Genomic DNA, 21,402 nt, shown 5'->3' with positions numbered 1-21,402 from the left:
TACATTAATTAAGTTTTCATTTAAGTAGTCAATAGTCCTTGGGTTCATGACTGCATGTAACTGCAGTATAATATATGAGTGGACAAGCAAATTATATAACTTTAGAATATTGCATATCTAACATATTATGTCCTCCTCTCCTTGGTTCTTTTTCAGATAACAGTTCTGTGGATCAACAGGTTCTAAATTGCTGTGTTTCATCTTTCATAAAATGTCATTTGAATTTCGTTGCATTTTTATGTCGTTCTCATAGTAAAGATGTTCATTTCACATCCTCTGTGTCGCATGGAACCCACCTTTACAAATACATGATATAATTTCCTTTACTTGTCACATGTTCAACATATGATGCATTTGTAAACAGGACATTTATTGCTCAGAATAAATATTCACAAACATACTTTTTCATAATGTACTTCATACTGTAAGTGGAAAAAGAAAATAAAATGCAGAAACTTTCATTGAAACGGCAAGTGTATTGCGTGGGACCCCATAACGCTCACGATTATTTGTTTATTCTTTGTTGAAGGCTCAGTTATCAAGTGGAAATGTTTTCGATGCATCTACACTTTCAAGCTTCAAGACCCCCGGAGGGTGAGACAGATTTATGTTCTGAATATTTCTAAAATTGAACTCATATCAGCGATGTATTTTTGTTGTAAAACAATGAAACTGTTAAAACAAAATCATTTTTGACACTTGACTTTTGACATCCCTGTATTGAAGTCATCTTTTCGCACAACGCTTAGAAACACACCAAACTCCACTTGACATTGTTAGTAACTTACTTGTGCTAACTTACCAAATCTGCTGGTTGAATGGTTTTGTAGGTGTTTTAGAGGAATGAATGATGTGGAGATGCCGGCGTTGGACTAGGGTGGGCACAGCGAGAAGTCTCACAACACCAGGTTAAAGTCCCAACAGGTTTATTTGGAATCATGAGCTTTCGGAGCGCTGCCCCACTCATCTGGTGAAGGAGCAGTGCTCCAAAAGCTCGTGATTCCAAATAAACCTGCTGGACTTTAACCTGGTGTTGTGAGACTTCTGAGAGAAATGAAGGCATATCATTTAGAAGATTTGTTTGCAAGATTTAATTATTTCTTGGCACAAAATCTCCTTCATATTTTGCACATTTCTCAAAATCTCTATTTTGAAATCTTTGGTTTACCACAGCACCACATAATAATGATGCTTGTCTAATATAAACAGAAAATGCTTCTAATACTTAGCATGCAGACAGGCAGCAACAACTGAGAGAGAAAAAAAGAGGGCGGAATTTAGTGGTTGTGGTGGGGGGCCCGGTCACCAGTGGTAATCCGGTTACAGCTATTTTCAGGGTACTTGATGGGATTTGATCGCAGTCAGGCATCTACTTTCCCTCTGTGGAGCTCAGAGGAATTTGCACTGGGAAACCCTGGTGGGGAGTGGATGTCTCTCCACTGAGAGCTGCTGAGGCTAGCAGTTCTCCAGTGCTGGCAGCGTCACTGGGAATGATGGCCATTGCAGTACTGGAGTGCGGCCTACACTAGGAATTGACACTGGAACCCCTGAATGGGGCAGGCTCACCAGGGATTGACATGGAGCCATGTTTATAACATTTAATCCACTTTATCCATCTGATCCAATTTTTAAAAACAAATTCATTCATGGAACATGGGTGTTGCTGGCTAGGCCAGCATTTATTGCCCATCCCTATTCGCCCTTGAGAAAGTGGTGGTGAGCTGCCTTCTTGAAATTCTGCTGTTACATGCTGTGGGTTGACCCACAATGCTACTAGAGAGGGAATCCCAGGATTTTGACCCAATGACTGAAGGAACGGCGATATATTTCCAAGTCAGGACGGTGAGTGACTTGGAGGGGAACTTGCAGGCATTTTTCTTGGAAGATCTACTCTTCGACCATTTGGTATGTGTGAAGCCCAGGCCCTTGTAGCCCTGTTTATTGGGGTCTTAGAAAAATCAGGTCCCCTCATTGTTAGATAAAGAATTGACGGATTAGCATGATAAGCCTCATACTTTGCAAAATAATTCTGTTGTATTTTAGACATCTAAGTGCTTAAAAAGCTTATCCCATTAATGCAGTTTCCACTTTTGGCTTGCTTCCCGTCTATCTGCTGCTCTTGTCTTTCTAGATGGAAGCGGTTGTGGGTTTGGAAGGTGCAACCTAAGGAAATCTGGTGAAAATGATTAACTATTCATTTTTCACCAATTTCTGTTGTTAGATGTAGACTGTTCTGGTATACCATACATAATTTAGTATATAAAAGTAGTTGTCCCATGCAATTACTCATGGCAAGATGGTTTACTTTTATAAGAACAGGAGGGTTAAACTGTGTAACAATTCATTCATAATCTGTCATGGTGGATCTGTATTCCTTTAAAGTAACACGGTCTAATAGATACGTAAATAGTACCCAGGTCATTCTGAGTTTAATTGCTGTTTGATCAGAAGGAAATTATGCTAATTGCAATGTGCTGATGAGCTACAGCTGAGAAGGAGATAGCATTTTAAATATGTTTGCCTACTTTTAAACAAAATGTTGTAATTAGAACACAGGTTATTCAGTGATTGATCTGGAACTTTGAAAGTTGCAATTGCATGTCAGTTGCAGGCTTCAGTTCAGAAGCATGCAGTATTTTAGACTGTTGTGCCAAGTTAGATAATCTGTGAATATGTGCATATCTATAGCAGTATATCTGAATTCTTACTCCATTACATATGTGCGAACTTTACCTGTAATTTGCTAACTTACAATTGAAAGTGTTGATGTCAATAGAGGTTAATAAACAAACCTGCAAACCTACTATAATTTTCATTAGACTGGGGCTTGACCCTGTCCAATTCTTCTCTATATCGAGGTTTTGATGGTGTGGCGATGGCCTAGTGGTTTTATTGGTAGACTATTAATCCAGCTAGACTATTAACTCAGCTCATGTTCTGGGGACCCAGGTTCGCATCCCGCCACAGCAGGTGGTGGAATTTAAATTCGATAAAATTAAGGATCTACTGATGACCATGAAACCATTGTCGATTGTCGGAAAAACACATCTGGTTCACTAATGTCCTTTAGGGACGGAAATCTGCCATCCTTACCTGGTTTGGCCTACATTGACCCCGGAGCCACAGCAATGTGGTTGACTCTCAACTGCCCTTTGAACAAGGGCAACCAGGGATGGGCAATAAACGCTGGCCAGCCAACGATGCCCATGTCCCACGAATGAATGAAAAAAGGTTTTTCAGAGTTCAACGCACCAGTAAGGGGTTCAATACACTGCAGGAGTTTTCTGCCCATCAAAATCAACAGCATTGCCCATGATATAATACATGGTTGTGGAAGTAAGAGAAATCAAAATCTGCTTCCCGATGATGCTATAAAATAGATTATTTTATTGCTGCTGCTTATTGTGGGTGAGGTATTGAAAGTGAAGGCTTGTGAATTGAGGCAAACACAGAGCCGAGGCCTTGTTTAGGTTAGAAGTGAAGCTTTGCGGAGAAAGAATGATGACATTATGGAAGTTTTGGTGAGCAAAGTGGAGTCACCAGATCAGACAAAATGGGGGGTGGCACGGTGGCACAGCGGTTAGCACTGCTGCCTCACAGCGCCAGGATCCTAGGTTCAATTCCGGCCTCGGGTCACTGTGTGGAGTTTGCACTGCGTGGGTTTCCTCCAGGTGCTCCGGTTTCCTCCCACAGTCACAAAGATGTGCGGATTAGGTTGATTGGCCTTGCTAAATTGACCCTAGTGTCGAGGGATTGGCAGAGTAACTGTGTGGGGTTACGGGAGTAGGGCCTGGGTGGGATTGTGGTCGCTGCAGACTTGATGGGCTGAATTGCCTCCTTCTGTACTGTAGGGATTCTATGAAATGGGGCAACTAAAATTAATGAGAATCCAGGTGGTTGTAGTGAAGGTTGTAGGCCTGTGACTGATGCATGGGGAAGGTCTTCTAAGGGATACAGAGAGATGGCCGGCCATCCAAACCCCACTTCCATAAGCTTCACCTCAACCTGAACTCTGTTGCCTATATCCCATCCTGCACCAGTTATTGCTCATCTGTCACCCTGTTCTCCCAGTCACCCATGTCCAATTTAAAATCCTCATTCACACACTCAGGCACCTCACTAATTCTGTAACCTCCTCAAGCCCTTTAAAGGCGCATTCACCTCACTCCCTGGCCCAAAACCTGAGCTCCTCTATTTCTGATTTCTTGTGCAGTTCCTGCTCCCCACCATTGGCCGCCATGCCCTCGGTAGCACAAAGAATGGGGATTTGTTTTCTGTCAACGTTTATGAATGGATATTCAAAACAAAAGCTTATGGTATTTGCTACCAAATAATCCTGTTGGACTTTAACCTGGTGTTGTGAGACTTCTTACTGTGCTTACCCCAGTCCAACGCCGGCATCTCCACATCATGATTATTCAAAACGAGCCAGACATTATCAATTAAGTTTCATACGCACTTGTGTAGTTGAATGGAGAATGTTTAAAGAATGTATTTTGAAGTGCTATTACTGTCTGACCCATGAAAGGCTCTGGGATTCAATCATGACAATAGTGATGCACAATAATGAATGCACAAAACAGTTGATATTTCTCCCGGGGGCAATGGTTAAGGGGAAAACTGGTTCAATCTTATATTTATAGTACAATCCCAATTTGAAAGGAGCTTCACCATCAGGAACTCTGTTAGAAATCCTCATAGTTAAGAAGAATTATAATGTGTTTTTATTTTCCTCATCTGTCTCCATCATTTGAGCCTTTTTATTTCAACAACATTGGTATCAAGAATAATTGGCTTAAAGGGCTTCCTCTGATGACTGCACGAGGGAGTTGGATTGATGTTAGGACAGGTATAGTTATTAACATGAGCAACCTAGCATCAATCGTGCGTGTATTGCGACTACTCAGGTTCAGGCTTCCTCTGAGACGGTTCGAGCTTATTTAAAGTCATAAATGCAGTAAAAAGTAAGGTACACTTCTATTGTGGACAAATGTCCAATAGAATGCAACAAAAAAATCATTTAAAATATTGTTCTTTCTCTGGGTATTTTGCTTCTTACCAGTTCTCTCCTTTTATCCCACCATTTCCTAAAATCATAATTCACTTTATGACAGTGGCACAGTGGTTAGCACTGTTACCTCACAGCACCAGGGACCGGGGTTCGATTCCGGCCATGGGTCACTGTCTGTGTGGAGTTTGCACATTCTCCCCGTGTCTGTGTGCATTTCCTCCGGGTGCTCCGTTTTCCTCCCCCAATCCAAAAGGCGTGCTGGTTAGGTGCATTGGCCATGCTAAATTCTCCTCCCAAACAGATGCCAGAATGTGGCGACTCGGAGATTTTCACAGTAACTTCATTGCAGTGTTAATGTCAGCCTACTTATGATACTAATCAATAAACTTAAAAAAAACTCAAACTTTAGTGGATCTTGGGGAGAACAGGATGATGGGTGTGTGGAACGTTTTGCAGGAGGAAAATTGGGCTGTAACATACTGGTCTGGATGACGTTTGTAAGAGGTGAAGGAAATTTTTTAAAATTATCTTCATATTGATAAATGCACAGGTGAAAGTTTTATCAGGATCTTGATCTCATGTGAGATCATTTTCAGGGCAAACTTCAAACCAAATAGGAAATGTTGTAATAGATCATTGCACTCTGCAGTAATTTTCACAATCTGGTCCAAGATATGGGGTGGGATTTACTGGCTCAAAGTGGTTTGGTAGTACAGATCTCCAGTATTGCTGCAAAAAAAAAAAGACAATGTCAAAGCTTTTCACCTTGCACTCATCAGGATAATTCATTAGAATACCAAATGTAAAGGGAGCAACAATTTATACTGCACGAGAAGAGAGTGCTGACTGGTTGGCAAGTGCACTCTGATTGGTAGAGGTGTTGCGTGGAGAAGACAACAGCTAACTGATGACATGCGCCGAAAATCTCTACCCTCTCATCCTCGTTCGTGGCTAGGATTTTCCAGTGCCACTGAAAGTGAATGGAATTTTGGCTGAAACTCCAAATGCTCCATTCCCACTGGCAGCGGGGCAGGCACAGAAGAGATTGTAGAATCCCGCCCTTGACCTTTGGCCCCACTGACATCGATGAACTTTTGGCTGGCTTACCGAATCCCCGGTGGCGAGACCCACCACACCAGGGGTAGAAAATATAAAGTATAATATTTTAAAAAGCATCATCTTTTTAAAAAATAAAATCTAACAACCATTCTGGGTTTCACTGACACAATTCAAGTCTTTTGCTGGAATATTTTTCAAAGGAACAATTACTGTAGTGAACAAGCAGAAGGTACTTTTAGGAAAAGGTGATGTTTAATGCAACACTAAGCCATACAGACCAGAAAAATTTGATTCCAACCCTGTGGCAAGTTAGTCTCGATGCACTACATACACTGTATTTTGTAATGTATGCTGTTTTATTTTGCGTGCACAGTGTAATTTCTTTAACACTACTAACCTATTCAAATGCAATTGATTCTACTTGTCAAAGCTGTGTAGCTGTAGTTTGACCCTATTGCACTCAGTCCATCTCCTTTTTCAATAGTTGAACATGTCAGTTTTGTAATTGGGACTAGAATGCTGCTTATTCTGTGTATCTTTGATAAAGCATAAAATATTGAAATGATCACATGCAGGTTAAGAAAAATAAGTCCCATTGAAAAACGATACACTGCATCTTATTGTTGGCGCATGGTTAGCACTGCTGCCTCACAGCACCAGAGCCCCAGGATCGATTCCTGGCTTGGGTCACTGTCTGTGCAGAGTCAGCACGTTCTCCCCATGTCTGTGTGGGTTTCCTCTGGCTCCCTCCCACAGTCCGAAAGACGTGCTGGTTAGGGTGCATTGGCCATGCTAAATTCTCCCTCCGTGTACCCGAACAGGTGCCGGAGTGTGGCGACTCGGGTATGTTCACAGTGACTTCATGGCAGTGTTAATGTAAGCCTACTTGTGACACTAATAAATACATTTTAAACTTTATTTTATTGATGATATTCCTCAGATAAGAACAGAAGGAAGTATTAAGTGAGATAAAATTGTCAAGCTCTTGACCCATCGATTTAATTCCTTTCAAAACTACACAAGCCCTGTTTTTGTAGAGTCTATACACCTTAGTAATTTTCTGAAAGAAGTAATTAACTGTCAATAAACCAACAACAAATAGAGATTTTTCAACTAAAGAAAATAGGTGACAGCTATTCATTGGTTCATTCACCAGCGCAATGTCCAGAGTCAACTTTTCTGGTTTGAATTTAAACAAAGCTTGGCTGTTAACTGTCAAGTCATTAGTTAACTGTTGCCTTCTCCATGAATCACCTCTACCAATCAGTGTCCATTTGCCAGCCAATCATCAATCTCTTCTCATGCAGTATTAGTTTTTGTTCCCTTTACATTTGTTATTCCAGTTAAATTTCCTGATGAGTGCAAGCCTAAAAGCTTTGACAACATGGGTGAAATTCACCCGACTGCACTCTAAGTGCTCCCGCCAACGAGAAAACTGAAGTGTTTCGCATTGTAGTTAGCAGTGCCTCTCTGGTGGGATTCAACCATCTTAACCATTTAAATTTGTGCATGTCACGAAACAAGCTGGCCAGCCCAACTCCACAGAGATCAGGGCGCCATTTTTAGAGGGTGCCTTGATCTCAGCACTGAGAATCCAGCCCCCTCCCCTACAATGCATATGATGGCCTCCACTGAGAAGGGGAACACCCCCAACCCCTCAGCACAGAGAGGCATCTTACCCCCTACCACTGAAAGAACGGGTCAGCCTTACCCCTCCCTGACCCCAACATCACATATGCATAAGGGTGACCCAACCCTCCCCATTAGGTCCCACTGCTCAGGTCCTCCTTCAGGCCCTTGGCAGGGCCACCCTTGCACTCCCCCATGACACCCTGGCAGTGACATCCTGACCTGGTGTCTTGGACTCTAAGTGGGGCAGGGAGGTTAAGTGCAGTGCCCATTTTTACTCTGCCACTGCAGGGCGGCTTTCTACAGTTTTTCACAATTTATCTTCCTACCAAAGTGCATATAATGTCATATTTTCCTACATTATATTCAACCTGCCAAGTTGTTGCCCACTCACTTAATCTGTCTATATCCCTCCGTAGACTCTTTGTGTCATTCTCACCACTTGCCTTCCCACCTATATTTGTGTCATCTGCAAACTTGACAATAGTATGTGCACTTCCCTCTTCTGAGTCATTAATATATATCGTAAATAATTATGGTCCTAGCACTGATCCATGTGGCATTCCACTAGTTAAGGGTTACCATCCTGAAAATGCTCCTCTTATCACAAGTCTGTGTCTTCTATTAGTTAGCCAATCCTCCATCCGTGCTACTGTGCTGCCTCCTCCACCTCCTCCATGTAATAGAGACCTTTCTGTTTATTATCACTTTCCTTCTGCTTGTATTAATACAGTTCTCAATCCAGCGAGCTGATTCTGCACCCATTCCTTTACATTTGCGAAGATTTTGTACTCTTTAAATAATCATAATGCCCTATAAAACATCCAACTTTATGGCGTTTTCCATTTTTCTGGCACTTGACAAATGGGTCTATAATTCTGTGATTCATGTCAGACTCTTTTATGAATATTGGAATTACATTAGCTATCCTGCAGTACTCTGGCGCAGTCTCAATATTTATGGATGCACTAGAAAGAAATAAACCTCGGGTAATCTCATGAAGGTTCGAGATTGGTGCCAGTATCCTGTAGATGTTTAAGAGGTATTATTCTGTTGCTAATGTTTGTGCTGATTTACTGTCGATTGAAAATTTGCAGTTTGTGTGTTTTGTCAGCCCACATATGTCAGAGCAGATTGAACGCACTGGGAGAAACTTTCCCCCACAAAATGGTAAAGGGCGTGATCTGTCCAGCGGTTCATGTCACGCTCCCGCTGCAGCGAGGTCAGAGAATTTGGCAACAGCCAAATCTCCGTTCACTGTGGCAGGATGGGAAAATCCCACCGGCGTGAACGGTGGTAAGATTCCGGCCAAAGTGTCAGGTTCTGACCTGAAAGCCAGTGTGCGTTTCTCCCCAGAGAATCAGCCAGGTTTCCCGTCCAGATCTTATTACACTTGGCCATTTTAAACAGGGGGGCATGCTGGGGGATTTTGACAATAGCTTCATTGCAGTGTTAATGTAAGCCCACTTGTGACTAATAAATAAATTTGAACTTACTTTATGCTTTGTGCCATCATTGTGATGGGTGAGGCCTAAAGACATTGGCAAGCCCGGCTCTGTCGAGGTCAAAGAACAGTACAGCACAGGAAACAGGCCCTTCGGCCCTCCAAGCCTGTGCCGCTCATTGGTCCAACTAGACCATTCAGGTCTTCGGGGCATCACCTCTTCCACCTTCAATCTCTGGTATCGGGACATTGGCACCCCTCCCATCACCTCCCTTCCTCCACATAGCAAACTCCTGCTATATGATTGCCCATTGACCCCACCCCCAACTGGCCCTGGCCCTAGGCAGTGCTAACCAGGTTGGCAGTACTATGGTGCCTGGCACTGCCCAGTCATGTCCCTGACTGCCTAGGGGCTACACTGGCCTCTGAGCCCCCATTTTTGGAGACCAGTAGTGATTTCTGCCATGTTGTGTCACACCGGCAGGTGGAAACATATGACTTTGTCGGAAAACACGGCATTAAACCGTTCTAACATGTGTAAATGTATTTCAATGAATGGTATCAGGTTTGTGCCCTCGCTGGGTCTGAACCTGATGGTGTCGCTGGCAGGGGGTGGGGAAGGTCTCAAACTGAGACCTCCCCGTTGCTACTCCCGTTATGACCCTCTCGCGAGGGTATCCAGTCATAAAAGGATTTACGCCTGCGTTGAACAGGGACGGAATATCACCCCAATGATACAACTTCTCTGCCAGTGAATGAATACATCAATTATGGATGATGTACCCAATTGACCTGAATCAAATTGCAAATTCTAAATTGCAATGCAGCTCCCTCTGGCAGCCTTGCTATATTGTACTCCAGCCTTAATCTGTTTTAACAGTCTAAAGTTAATTTAATTCAATATTTGTTTAGCATTTGTCAAAATGTTTCAGACAATGAATGTGCACACCCTGTTGATGTTTGTTAAGCCATCATACACGCTGATTAGCATTAATCACATTCCCATGTACTACCGATAGTGGAAAATACAACCCTTTGTGTTATGTTAGTGCATTATTCTGAACCTAAAACGTATAGTTCAAGAAACTCGTCCAGTTACATCCAGAAGGTGAGCAGCCAACCTTCCAAGTGCTCCCACTCTACACCTGAACTAGGATGAAGAAGCTGTTAACATGGGAAGAGATGTGAGAAAAATAATCATATTTTACCCCGGGACAAGGCAATTGCAAGGCACCTAATGTAGGATTTCGAATACCCCAAATATACTCAGCAACACTGAATGTAAATACATACACACCTGGATGCTACTAAATCTTATGAGCACCATTAAATCTGATCATAAAAGTGCATACCTCCCTCCAGCAATATGTCCTTCTGAATTCCAGAGATTGCCTGCCGCCATAATACAATAGTGATTAGTCAAGGGGCACTTCTTAATTTGGATAAACATATGACTGACTTCCCCAACATAATGGAATACATGCTGAGAAGGTGACGCAACGAATGAACTTATTGTTGTCGGGCAAACCTGGGATATAGAACCATAGAATCCCTACAGTGCTGAAAGAGGCCATCCGGCCCATCAAATCTGCACCGACTCTACGAAAGAGCATCCCACCCAGGCCCTCCCTCCACCTTTTCCCTGTAGCCCTGCGCATTTACCATGACCAGTCCACCTAACCTGCACATCCTTTGGACTGTGGGAGGAAACCAAAGCACCCGGAGGAAACCCACACAGACACGGCGACAAGGTGCAAACTCCACACAGACAATCATCCGAGGCCGAAATTGAACCCGGGTCCCTGACGCTGTGAGGCTGCAGGGCTACCCATTTAAAAGGTGGAATTTAGCAGAGGTATACAAAGAACAAAGAAAATTACAGCACAGGAACAGGCCCTTCGGCTGTCAAAGCCTGCACTGATCATGCTGCCTGACTTGACTAAAACCCCCTATCCTTCCGCGGACCATATCCCTCTATTCCCATCCTATTCATGTATTTGTCAAGACACCCTTTAAAAGTCACTATCGTATCTGCTTCCACCACTTGCCCTGGCAACGAGTTCCAGGCACTCACCACACTCCGTGTGAAAGAAAACTTGCCTCGTACATCTCCTTTAAAACTTGCCCCTCGCACCTTAAACCTATGCCCCCTAGTAATTGACTCTTCTACCTTGGGAAAAAGCTTCTGACTATCCACTCTGTCCATGCTCCTCATAATCTTGTCGACTTCTATCAGGTTGCCCCTCAACCTCCATCGTTCGAGTGAGAGCAAACCAAGTTTCTCCAGCCTCTCCTCAGAGCTAATGCCCTCCATACCAGGCAACATCCTGGTAAATCTATGTATGTCTAAAGCTGGGGAAAATCTGGATGGATTCCCAATAATGACTAGTGGAGCTTAATGAATTTAAAAGGACAGTTGTTCAAAAAAAGGAAACTTCTTGTTTTGATGTGAGAGTAGCTCATTATGAAGGCTACCAGGTGAGAGAAAATATGGAAAGGTGTTCTTTAGAATTGTCACAGAAAGGAAACACTGGCATTTGCAAGTGATGCGGGGTTGTGAATTGAATTTTGTTTGAGTTTGCCAGAAGGTGTTCAGGAGGGGCCATAGAATTCTAGCAGGTCTGATCATAACCAAAGATTTTGTGGTAAACCATTGTTAAGCTTATTGCCTGTGTGTGTGTGTGACATACCTGGGCATGCCCCTGCCGGCCCTCCCTGAGACTCCTCCCCCCCCCGGTCCAGGTATAAAGGTGACTGCTCCCAACCCCCCTGCCTCAGTCGCCAGACCAGTTCATCAGCATGGGTGTGCTCCAAGTCTTTTGCAAATAAAAGCCTATTTGTTCTTGCATACAAACTAGTCTTTGCTTGATTGATAGTGCATCAGATTTATACAAATGAAGATAAGAGATCTTCAGTTTTGAAATGTTCTGAGAGACTTGGGTAATTCCTATACTGAATTGGTCTCAAATGCAAAAGGGATTCAAAATCCAATCCATTGCCTCGGAATTCTCTGGTGTTTAAGCTGTTTAGCGACTGGGAAAGCTTCCTGTGGGAGAAGAAAAAACCCTAAAGCTTCAATAGTTTTGAAATGCTGGTGATTGTCAGAAGGATAACAATCCAAGTCTTGTGCACAATTGCAAACTGCAATTCAGTTTGCAGCTGAAGCCTATACAGGAAAGCTAACAGATACAATCTTTCCCAATTTTGTTCATTTAAAACAGTGCTGTTCGCCTTCTGGATGTAACTGGACGAGTTTCTTGAACATTCAATTTTGTGTCTCTTGCATTCAGAATAATGGAATCTGATCAGTACTAATCAGTGTATACGATGACTTAACAAACATCAATGGGGTGTGCACATTCATTGTCTATTATTCTGTGCCTTATGTCTACAATATGCTCATATTGCAGAAGTGCGGCTGATGCTTTAAAATGAGGCCAAATGTTGCCGCTGATTGGCACAAATATGGGGAGCAAGATAATCAGAGCTTCTGAAATGTTAGCCTGAATCTTATCCACAGGTAACACGTCCCACTGCTGGACACCGACTTTGCCCTGATAGGCAGCGGGACCCTTGGCCAGTATTTTACCAGCAGTGGTCCATTAACAAACCAGCTCAGGGGCTACCGTCCAATTGAGGATAGTAGCCCACCCCCCAGAGCTGCCAGCCGATTTAAAGGGCCAGCAACCTCAGCAGTTTCATCGCTAGTCCAGCCACTGCTGAGGCTGCGGGATAATGGCGAGGGCATCAGTAGGTTGTGTTCCTGGCCATCAATGGAAGCTGGGAGGGGGAGCATTTCATTGCCAGCACTGTAACTGCCAAGTTATCCCCTTAATCCCAAGTATTTACCCTGCAAACCACTAAGGGGCAATTGAGCATAGCCAATCCACCTAACCCGCACATCTATGGGCTGTGGGAGGAGACCGGAGCACCTGGAGGAAGCCCATGCAGACACGGGGAGAATGTGCAAACTCCACACAGGCAGTCATCCGGAGCCGGAATTGAACCCGGGTCCCTGGAACTGTGAGGCAGCAGTGCTAACCACTGTGCCACCGTGCCTTATATTGGAGACTTCTTGACACGATTGTGTGCCTGTCATGTGGTCACACTGCTGGGCTTCCTATCCCTGGTAACATCATCACCATGTTGATGAGAAGATGGTGGGCTTCCCTGCCAATGCCTTCCGCTACCATTTCACCAGCCCTCCCGCTTGCCAGTCCACTTCCAAAGGGTTGCTAAAATTCAGCTTACTGTATTGACATACCTGTAAGATATAAACTGTATGGGCAGTACAGTTGTATAAACTGTATGGGCAGTAGTGGTTAGCACTTGCCTCACAGCCTCAGGGGCCTGGGTTCGATTCTAGCTTTTGATGACGGTGCGAAGTTTGTATGTTCTTCCCGTGTCTGCGTGGGTTTCCTCCCGGTGTTCAGGTTTCCTTCCACAGTCCAAAAGTGTGTAGGCTAGGTAGACGAGCCATGGTAAATGGGCAGAGTAACAAGGATAGGGCAGGGGTTTGGCCTCTAAGATGCTCTTTTGGAGAGTTGGTGCAGATTCAATGGGCCGAATGGCCTCCTTCCCCACTGTAGAGATTCTATGATTTTATGTTTTGTATATCACGCTTCTTGTATATTTTTTATAATGGACCTTGTATTCTCCAGTATCCGTTCACGAATAAGAGAAGGGAGGGTCATGTGAATGGATATTGGGGGGAGAAAAACAAACATTGGTAAAGTATCTTTTCACATGTTTAAGTATGTGTCACAGACAATAACTGACTTTTAAATTGCACTCACTGTTACGTCGGCAAATAGCCGCAGTCAGATGTGAACAATGAAGTTAGGCAAACAGCAAATGAATGAACACGCAGCTGATTTTGATGTTGTTTGGGAAGTATTATTTATTTATGGAAAGCTCTCAGAGATGAGAAGTTGAAAACTTAATTAGATTTTGATGAAACACGAAAAGAGGAAGAAAACAAATTCTGTTTATTCCTGGATGATACCAATGGACCAGCTCACATTGATTATCTAGAAACCGGTGAGTGTAGACTCTGTTTACACTTCCCACTGCTTCGGAAAAATAGTCAGCATAACCAAGGACCCCACGCACCCCAGACATTTTCTCTTCCACCTTCATCCGTCGGGAAAAAGATACAAAAGTCTGAGGTCACGTACCAACCCGACTCAAGAACAGCTTCTTCCCTGCTGCCATCAGACTTTTGAATGGACCTACCTCGCACTAAGTTGATCTTTCTCTACACGCCAGCTATTACTGTAACACGACATTCTGCAACCTCTCCTTTAGCACTGCTGCCTCACAGCACCAGGGACCTGGGTTTGATTCCTGGCTTGGGGTCACTGACTGTGTGGAGTTGGCACGTTCTCCCCGTGTCTTCGTGAGTTTCCTCTGGGTGTTCCGGTTTCCTCTCACAGTCTGAAAGATATGCTGATTAGGTGCATTGACCTGAACAGGTGCCGGAGTGTGGCAACGAGGGGAATTTCACAGTAGCTTCATTGCAGTGTTAATGTAAGCCTCACTTGTGACTAATAAATAAACTTCGAAAAAAAAAACTTTAATTTTTCCTTCTGTATGAACGGTATGCTTTGTCTGTATAGCACGCAAGGAACAATACTTTTCACTGTATACTAATACATGTGACAATAATAAATCAAATCAAATCAAAGAGTTTTGTAACTCTCTAAGCACCGACTTCTTTGAGACTTGCCGGGACCTGGTTTCAGTCACCGATACTAAACAATCTTTTTGGAGCCTTTATGAGAAAGGCTTTAAGTTTTGAATTCAAACATTCCAGGGACACCGACAGATAGAATTTAAATTTGAGAAATAAGAAAAGGATATACCAATGTTAGAATAAAATACACTAGCTGGAATTATTGCTGAAAGAAGAGACTTGTTGAACTCACACTACAGGAAAGGATGCTGATTGATTGGCCAAGACATTCCTCATTGCTTTCTCCACGGCAGCACCTCCGCCAATCAAAGTCAACTTGCCAACAAATCACTTTTCGGATATAATATAAATTGGGATCCCTACAGTGCAGAAAGAGGCCATTCGGCCCATCAAACCTGTGCCGACAACAATCCCACCCAGGCCCTATCCCGTAACCTCACATATTTCATAGAAATCATAGAAACCCTACAGTACAGAAAGAGGCCATTCGGCCCATCGAGTCTGCACCGACCACAAACCCACCCAGGCCCTACCCCATATCCCTACATATTTACCCACTAATCCCTCTAACCTACGCATCTCAGGACACTAAGGGCAATTTTTAGCATGGCCAATCAACCTAACCCGCACATCTTTGGACTGTGGGAGGAAACCGGAGCACCCGAAGGAAACCCACGCAGACACGAGGAGAATGTGCAAACTTCACACAGATAGTGACCCAAGCCGGGAATCGAACCCAGGTCCCTGGAGCTGTGAAGCAGCAGTGCTAACCACTGTGCCGCCCCTTAATCTATCTCTGCAGGACAAGTAAAGGATGCTTAAACATATATTCTTTTAACTTTATTTATGAGACTCTAACTTCTCTTATTTCGCATCCCTTGGTGTATGTGATGTTGCATTTTTATTTTATTTCTTGGGTTTAGCGGTTCATAAATTTGCTCATGCTTTGACTCAAAGAAACCTGGGGTGGGATTTTCCAGCCGCGCTTGCCCCAAGACTGGAAAATCCTGCCCGAGGTCAACAGACCTTTCCATGGTCTGCCCCCACCCCCCGCCCGCTTCGATTCCCGTGGCTAGTGGGACGGGAAAATTCTGCACCTTGTTTGATTGGCTCCTTATTGCTCACTGCATCAATAGTTAAATGCATTTGGATTTGGCAAAGGCCTATTCTCATGAAAAGCAAATGTAACCCTTTGTGTGACCAAGCGAGCATGCTGAAGAATGGGACCCAGTTCATTCCTCCGCACCTGGTCGTAACAAAATCACTGTTAAGACCAGTTGGGGTGAGCTACAAGAATGGTGGCCATTGGCCAGTGAACCATGTGCCACAAAGAGTTGTGATTTAGTTGTGGATATATTATTGGATATAGAACATAGAACAGTACAGCACAGAACAGGCCCTTCGGCCCACGATGTTGCGCCGAGCTTTATCTGAAACCAAGATCAAGCTATCCCACTCCCTATCATCCTGGTGTGCTCCATGTGCCTATCCAATAACCGCTTAAATGTTCCTAAAGTGTCTGACTCCACTATCACTGCAGGCAGTCCATTCCACACCCCAACCACTCTCTGCGTAAAGAACCTACCTCTGATATCCTTCCTATATCTCCCACCACGAACCCTATAGTTATGCCCCCTTGTAATAGCTCTATCCGCCAGAGGGAATAGTCTTTGAACGTTCACTCTATCTATCCCCTTCATCATTTTATAAACCTCTATTAAGTCTCCCCTCAGCCTCCTCCGCTCCAGAGAGAACAGCCCTAGCTCCCTCAACCTTTCCTCATAAGACCTACCCTCCAAACCAGGCAGCATCCTGGTAAATCTCCTCTGCACTCCTTCCAGCGCTTCCACATCCTTCTTATAGTGAGGTGAGGTGCAGAGAAAATGGATCAGAATATAAAGATAAATAGTAGAGAGGAAATAAAGAAGAGGGAAGTTGAGTTGGGGAGGGAGTGGTGCAGTGGTATTGTCAGTGGACTAGTAATCCAAAGATCCAGGGCGAGATCTAGGGACCCAGGTTCAAATCCCGCCAAGGTAGATGGTGAAATTTGAATTCAGTAAAAAAAAACCTGGAATTATAAGTCTAATGATGACCATGAAACCATTGTCGTAAAAAGCTATCTGGTTCACGAATGTCCTTTAGGGAAGGAAATCTGCCATCCTTAACTGGTCTGGCCCACATTTGACTCCAGAGCATCAGCAATATAGTTGACTTTCAAATGTCTTTTGAAATGGAGGGCAGTTAGGGATGAGCAATAAATACTGACCCAGCCAGCAATGCCCACAACCTGTAAAATGAATGCTATAAATTAAGAAGAAAAATTGTTTTTGCTATGGAGCATATATTAAAATAAAATACACATAAAGGACAGGCTAACCTGTTCTTTAAGTTCCGTCTGTCCACACACAGTAGAAGATTATTTAAGATTTTAGTAGCCGTCTCAGTCCTGTACAAGCAATTAGTAGTTCACTAAATAATGTCATTTTCCATTTTAACATATGTATAAAAGATCGTGAGTAAAGCATAACAGACAAGGCTTCATTATATTTTCTTTTGAAACAGTTTACAAGTTTAGTGAGGTATTTACCATGTGTTCTTTTAGCACAAAAGGCTTTAAAATAGAGCAAGTTCCATTGGACCACTTAGAAAATGAAAACAAATATAATGAAGGAGCTTTAATTGTGCGGCATTGGGTGATGTGGAGCTATACAGATCAGAGAAAGGTGTCAGGTTCTTCGATCATGCCGAAGTAAGCATTCTTGGCTTTAGCATTGTTATCCCTTGTCTGGAGAGTGGGAAAATCAGACAGATTTCCCACTGCTGTTCATTATCCACCAATCCGCGTTGGAAAGTGTGCACCGGGCCAAGTGAGAATAGCGTAAGCCGTAGGTTGATGGTTCTCACAATTAAGTTGTCAGTTAAAACTCACTTTCAATGTTCATGCACAAAAAGGCTCACCGTGAAAGGTGCCAAACCTGACACCCATGAAACCACAGCCCATCAGGAGAAGAAAGGAATAAAATCAAATTCCAGATGTATTGGATCAGCTAGTCATTTGCTGCACTTCCCTGAAACTTGAAGCGTATAAAGGAAGATTTGACATTTGTACAGCACTGTTTATATCCTCAGGATGCAAGAACATAAAAGATAGGCCATTCAGCCCTTTGAGACTGACCCACCATTCAAAACAATCAAGAATGATTTTCTAGTTCAATTCCACCTTCCCACATTCTCCACATATAACTTAACTCTTTAAGTATGCAAATATGATCTCTGTCTTGCATATATTCACCAACTGAACTCTGTGGGTGTAATGACTTCAATCAGGAGGTTGGCCTATTGGAATATGAACTCCCTGATTAAGGAGTCAATTGATGGGCCAATGAGGGAGTCTTTTCCTTGTATTTAACCGGGCGTGTCAGTTCCTCTGGCACTCCCAAAGGTAGACTGCTGACTGATAGCACTCTGGGTGGGATTTTAGCGGCACGTCCGCCTGTGGTTCGTATGATCCCGCCCGAGGCCAACGGAGAATGCCGTTCTCCGAGCCTCGCCTGGGGGTGGGCGGGCCGAAAAAATTCCAGCCTCCTTGTACTGCTGCTGGAGTTGTAAATAAAGGGATTTTGGTGAAGGATCTTCTGCCTCTGAAGACTTATTACAGTGGGGAAGAGAATTCCCAAAATTCACAACCCATTTCAGTGAAGTTGCATCTTATCTCAGTCCTTAATGGCCGATCCCTTGCCTGGAATTCTTCGACTTCACCCGGGGCTGGGATTCTCCAGTCCCGCTGCAGTGAATGGAGTTTTAGCTGAGTGCCAAATTCTCCGTTCTTACTGGCAGCAGTGGCGGGGCAAACGAGATTGGAGAATCTCGGCCCTTATCCAGAGGTTGTGACATCTGGTTCTAGATTTAGCAGTTGTGGGAAGCATTGTCCTTGCATCTACCCCACCACCACCTTAAGAATTTTATGTGTTGAATTAAATCACCTCTCATTCATTCAAATTCCAGCGAATGTAACCCAGTCTCTTGGGAGGAATATGTAATGTCCCACCAATGCTGGGAACAAAGGTAGGTGGGTACTAAGATTAGCACTGCCAGCCTGCATGCTGATTCCCTGGCTTTGTGACTGCCTGGGCCATTTTCCCAGAGACAGGATGAGAGAGGCAGCAGGACTACTTGCCCATAAGTGGCCACTCAAAGGCCTGTTAATGGTGATCAACTGGGATTTTCCAGTTGGTCTTCTCTTCCGGGAGGTGGTGGGGGGGTCACTCATTTGCCTGGAGATGGTCTCCCGATGGCAGACTGGGGAACCAGCAATTCAGGGCGGCCTAGAGGCTTCTGCTGTATGTCTGTGCATAGCAGCAGCCATAGGTTATTCTCGAGGGGCTTTTCCCCACCTTCTCCCAGTCCTCGCTCTCCACAGTGGTTGCCTGGCTATTTCCTACTTTCAGTTTAAGAAAGTTGGAGATAAGGTGCTTCCATTTTGAAGCGCCCTCTCTCTCACCTAGTTGCTATGACATTCTGCTGTTCTGTTCAAGCTGGAAGCCCTCCGATTGGTCCCCCAGCCTCAAGTGTCTACCCAAGCCTGCCCTCCGGCTGTTAATTGGGCAATCTGGGGGAAACCACCAGTGAATATGTGGCTGTTCCTCACACAGTGCAGGCTTCTGATCCCCATTTCATGACAGGGTTTTGAGGCCGTGGGGAAAGTCCTGCTCTCGAGCTCGCCTTACTAGGACAATCTCCTCATCTTAGGAATTAGCCTAATGAAACTATGTTGAATCACCATGAAGATTTAAAAATGGACCCATTCTTAGGTGCAGAGTTCAAAACTGTGCATGGGACTCCATGTGTTGTCTCATCAAAGCTCTACAAGTGCAACAAGGCTTCTTCATTCCTATAATCCAATCTGTTTGCTTTCCCAATTGCCTCTCTGTACCTGCATGTTAAGTGAGGAGTACCGTGGCACTGCTGCCTCGCAGTGCCAGGGACTCAGGTTCGATTCTGGCCTGGAGTTTTTATTTTATAATTTAAAAAAAGTTTATTTTATTTGTGTCATAAGTTGGCTTCACTGCAATGAAGTTACTGTGAAAATCCCCTTGTTGCCACACTCGGGTGCCTGTTCGGCTACACTGTGCAAACTCCACACAGACACTGACCCAAGCTGGGAATCAAACTCAGGTCCCTGGTGCTGTGCGGCAGCAGTGCTAACCACTGTGCCACCATGCCATGACTGTGTGGAATTTGCACTTTCTTCCCGTGTCCGTGTGGGTTTCCTCCGGGTGCTCTGGTTTCTTCCCACAGTCTGAAAAAAGTGCTGGTTGGGTGCATTGGCCATGCTAAATTGCCCTTTAGTGTCAGGGGGATTAGCATGGTAAATACGTGGGGTTACAGGGACAGGGCTTGGGGTGGATTGTGTCAGTACAGGCTCGATGGGCCGAATTGACTCCTACTGCACTGTATTGATCTTATGATTTCTGTGATTCATTTTTAAGAGCACCAAGTCTGTCGGAATATCAACATTTCTCCATCTCTCACCATTCAAAAATAATTCTGATTTTCTTATTTTTCATTCCAAACTGGATAACGTCACACTTCACCACACTATACTCCATCTGTCATGTTCCAGTCCACTCACTTAACCTGTCTATATCCTTTCGTAGCCTTTTTTCGTCGGCCTCAAAGCTTACCTTTCCACAAAACCTTGTATCGTTAATGAACTCGGGTGCATTACGCTCAGTCTCCTCATTTAAGTCATTGAAGAAGAATGAAAAAAGACGTAAGCATCTTCAATCTCTTCACAGCCAATTAAGTACTTTTGAAGTGTAGTCAATGTTATGATGCATAGAGGTGTTACCATTGTGAGCAATCCCCCATTTTTCATTTTAAAAAAGCAACTGTTTCAAATACATACATTTAGAACGTATGCACTTGAGGGAATTGAAGCTGATTATTGTTTTACCAGTGGCATGATAATACTAATGACCATGGCAGGACACCTAGGAAATGTGCCAGATTTACACAGTAAATATTGCTCACATCACCATGAAACACATTCCTATATCCTGCAGGCAACATGAGAGCACAGTGCTAAATGAACATAACATTGAATAAAAGAATTACCATATGTGACATTTGTTGTGGATGACATTGTTGCACTAGAGAAGCAGGGATATTGTCCCATGGGTGCATTATGTTCTATAATCATCTTAAGTTGTCAGAACACATTGTGGTAACTGTGCATTTAATACTAAAATGACTGACTTGGCGAAAGAGATAACGCTGCCTCTTTCATAGATTTACTTAATGAATTCCCTCAACAATAGTTATAATTTACCTGTGATTGTGCTTTGTTAAGGGTGAAGGTGTGGGTAAATACAGGATTTGTGCTTCCATGGACCCCTATTAGACTTTGTTTTTCTATAATCTGTTGTCACAAGTTATTACAGGGACAATTGACATTTAAAAGAGAAATCCAAATACTTTGTTTTAACCAATGGAACAAAATGACTAAACAAGACTTTATTGTATTTTTTTTATTCATTCATGGGACATGGGCGTCGCTGGCTG

The 21,402-nt window shown here is 43.7% G+C and overlaps 1 protein-coding gene across 4 annotated transcripts in view; it reads left to right on the top strand.

The window, feature by feature from the left end:
• unc13c (unc-13 homolog C (C. elegans)) overlaps positions 1-21,402 on the top strand; it is a 640,043-nt gene that overhangs the window by 310,124 nt on the left and 308,517 nt on the right. For 2 of the 4 annotated variants that reach the window (XM_078241484.1, XM_078241485.1), the window contains exons 2-3: positions 157-179; positions 530-594. In XM_078241484.1, coding sequence (XP_078097610.1) covers positions 157-179; positions 530-594 — 88 coding nt within the window. The remainder of the gene's footprint in view (positions 1-156; positions 180-529; positions 595-21,402) is intronic. The other 2 variants (XM_078241487.1, XM_078241486.1) reach the window with 1 other exon arrangement.

This window comes from Mustelus asterias, chromosome 24, assembly GCF_964213995.1.
Source record: "Mustelus asterias chromosome 24, sMusAst1.hap1.1, whole genome shotgun sequence".
Lineage (NCBI taxonomy): Eukaryota > Metazoa > Chordata > Chondrichthyes > Carcharhiniformes > Triakidae > Mustelus > Mustelus asterias.
This window is presented reverse-complemented; position numbering and strand designations above follow the sequence as displayed.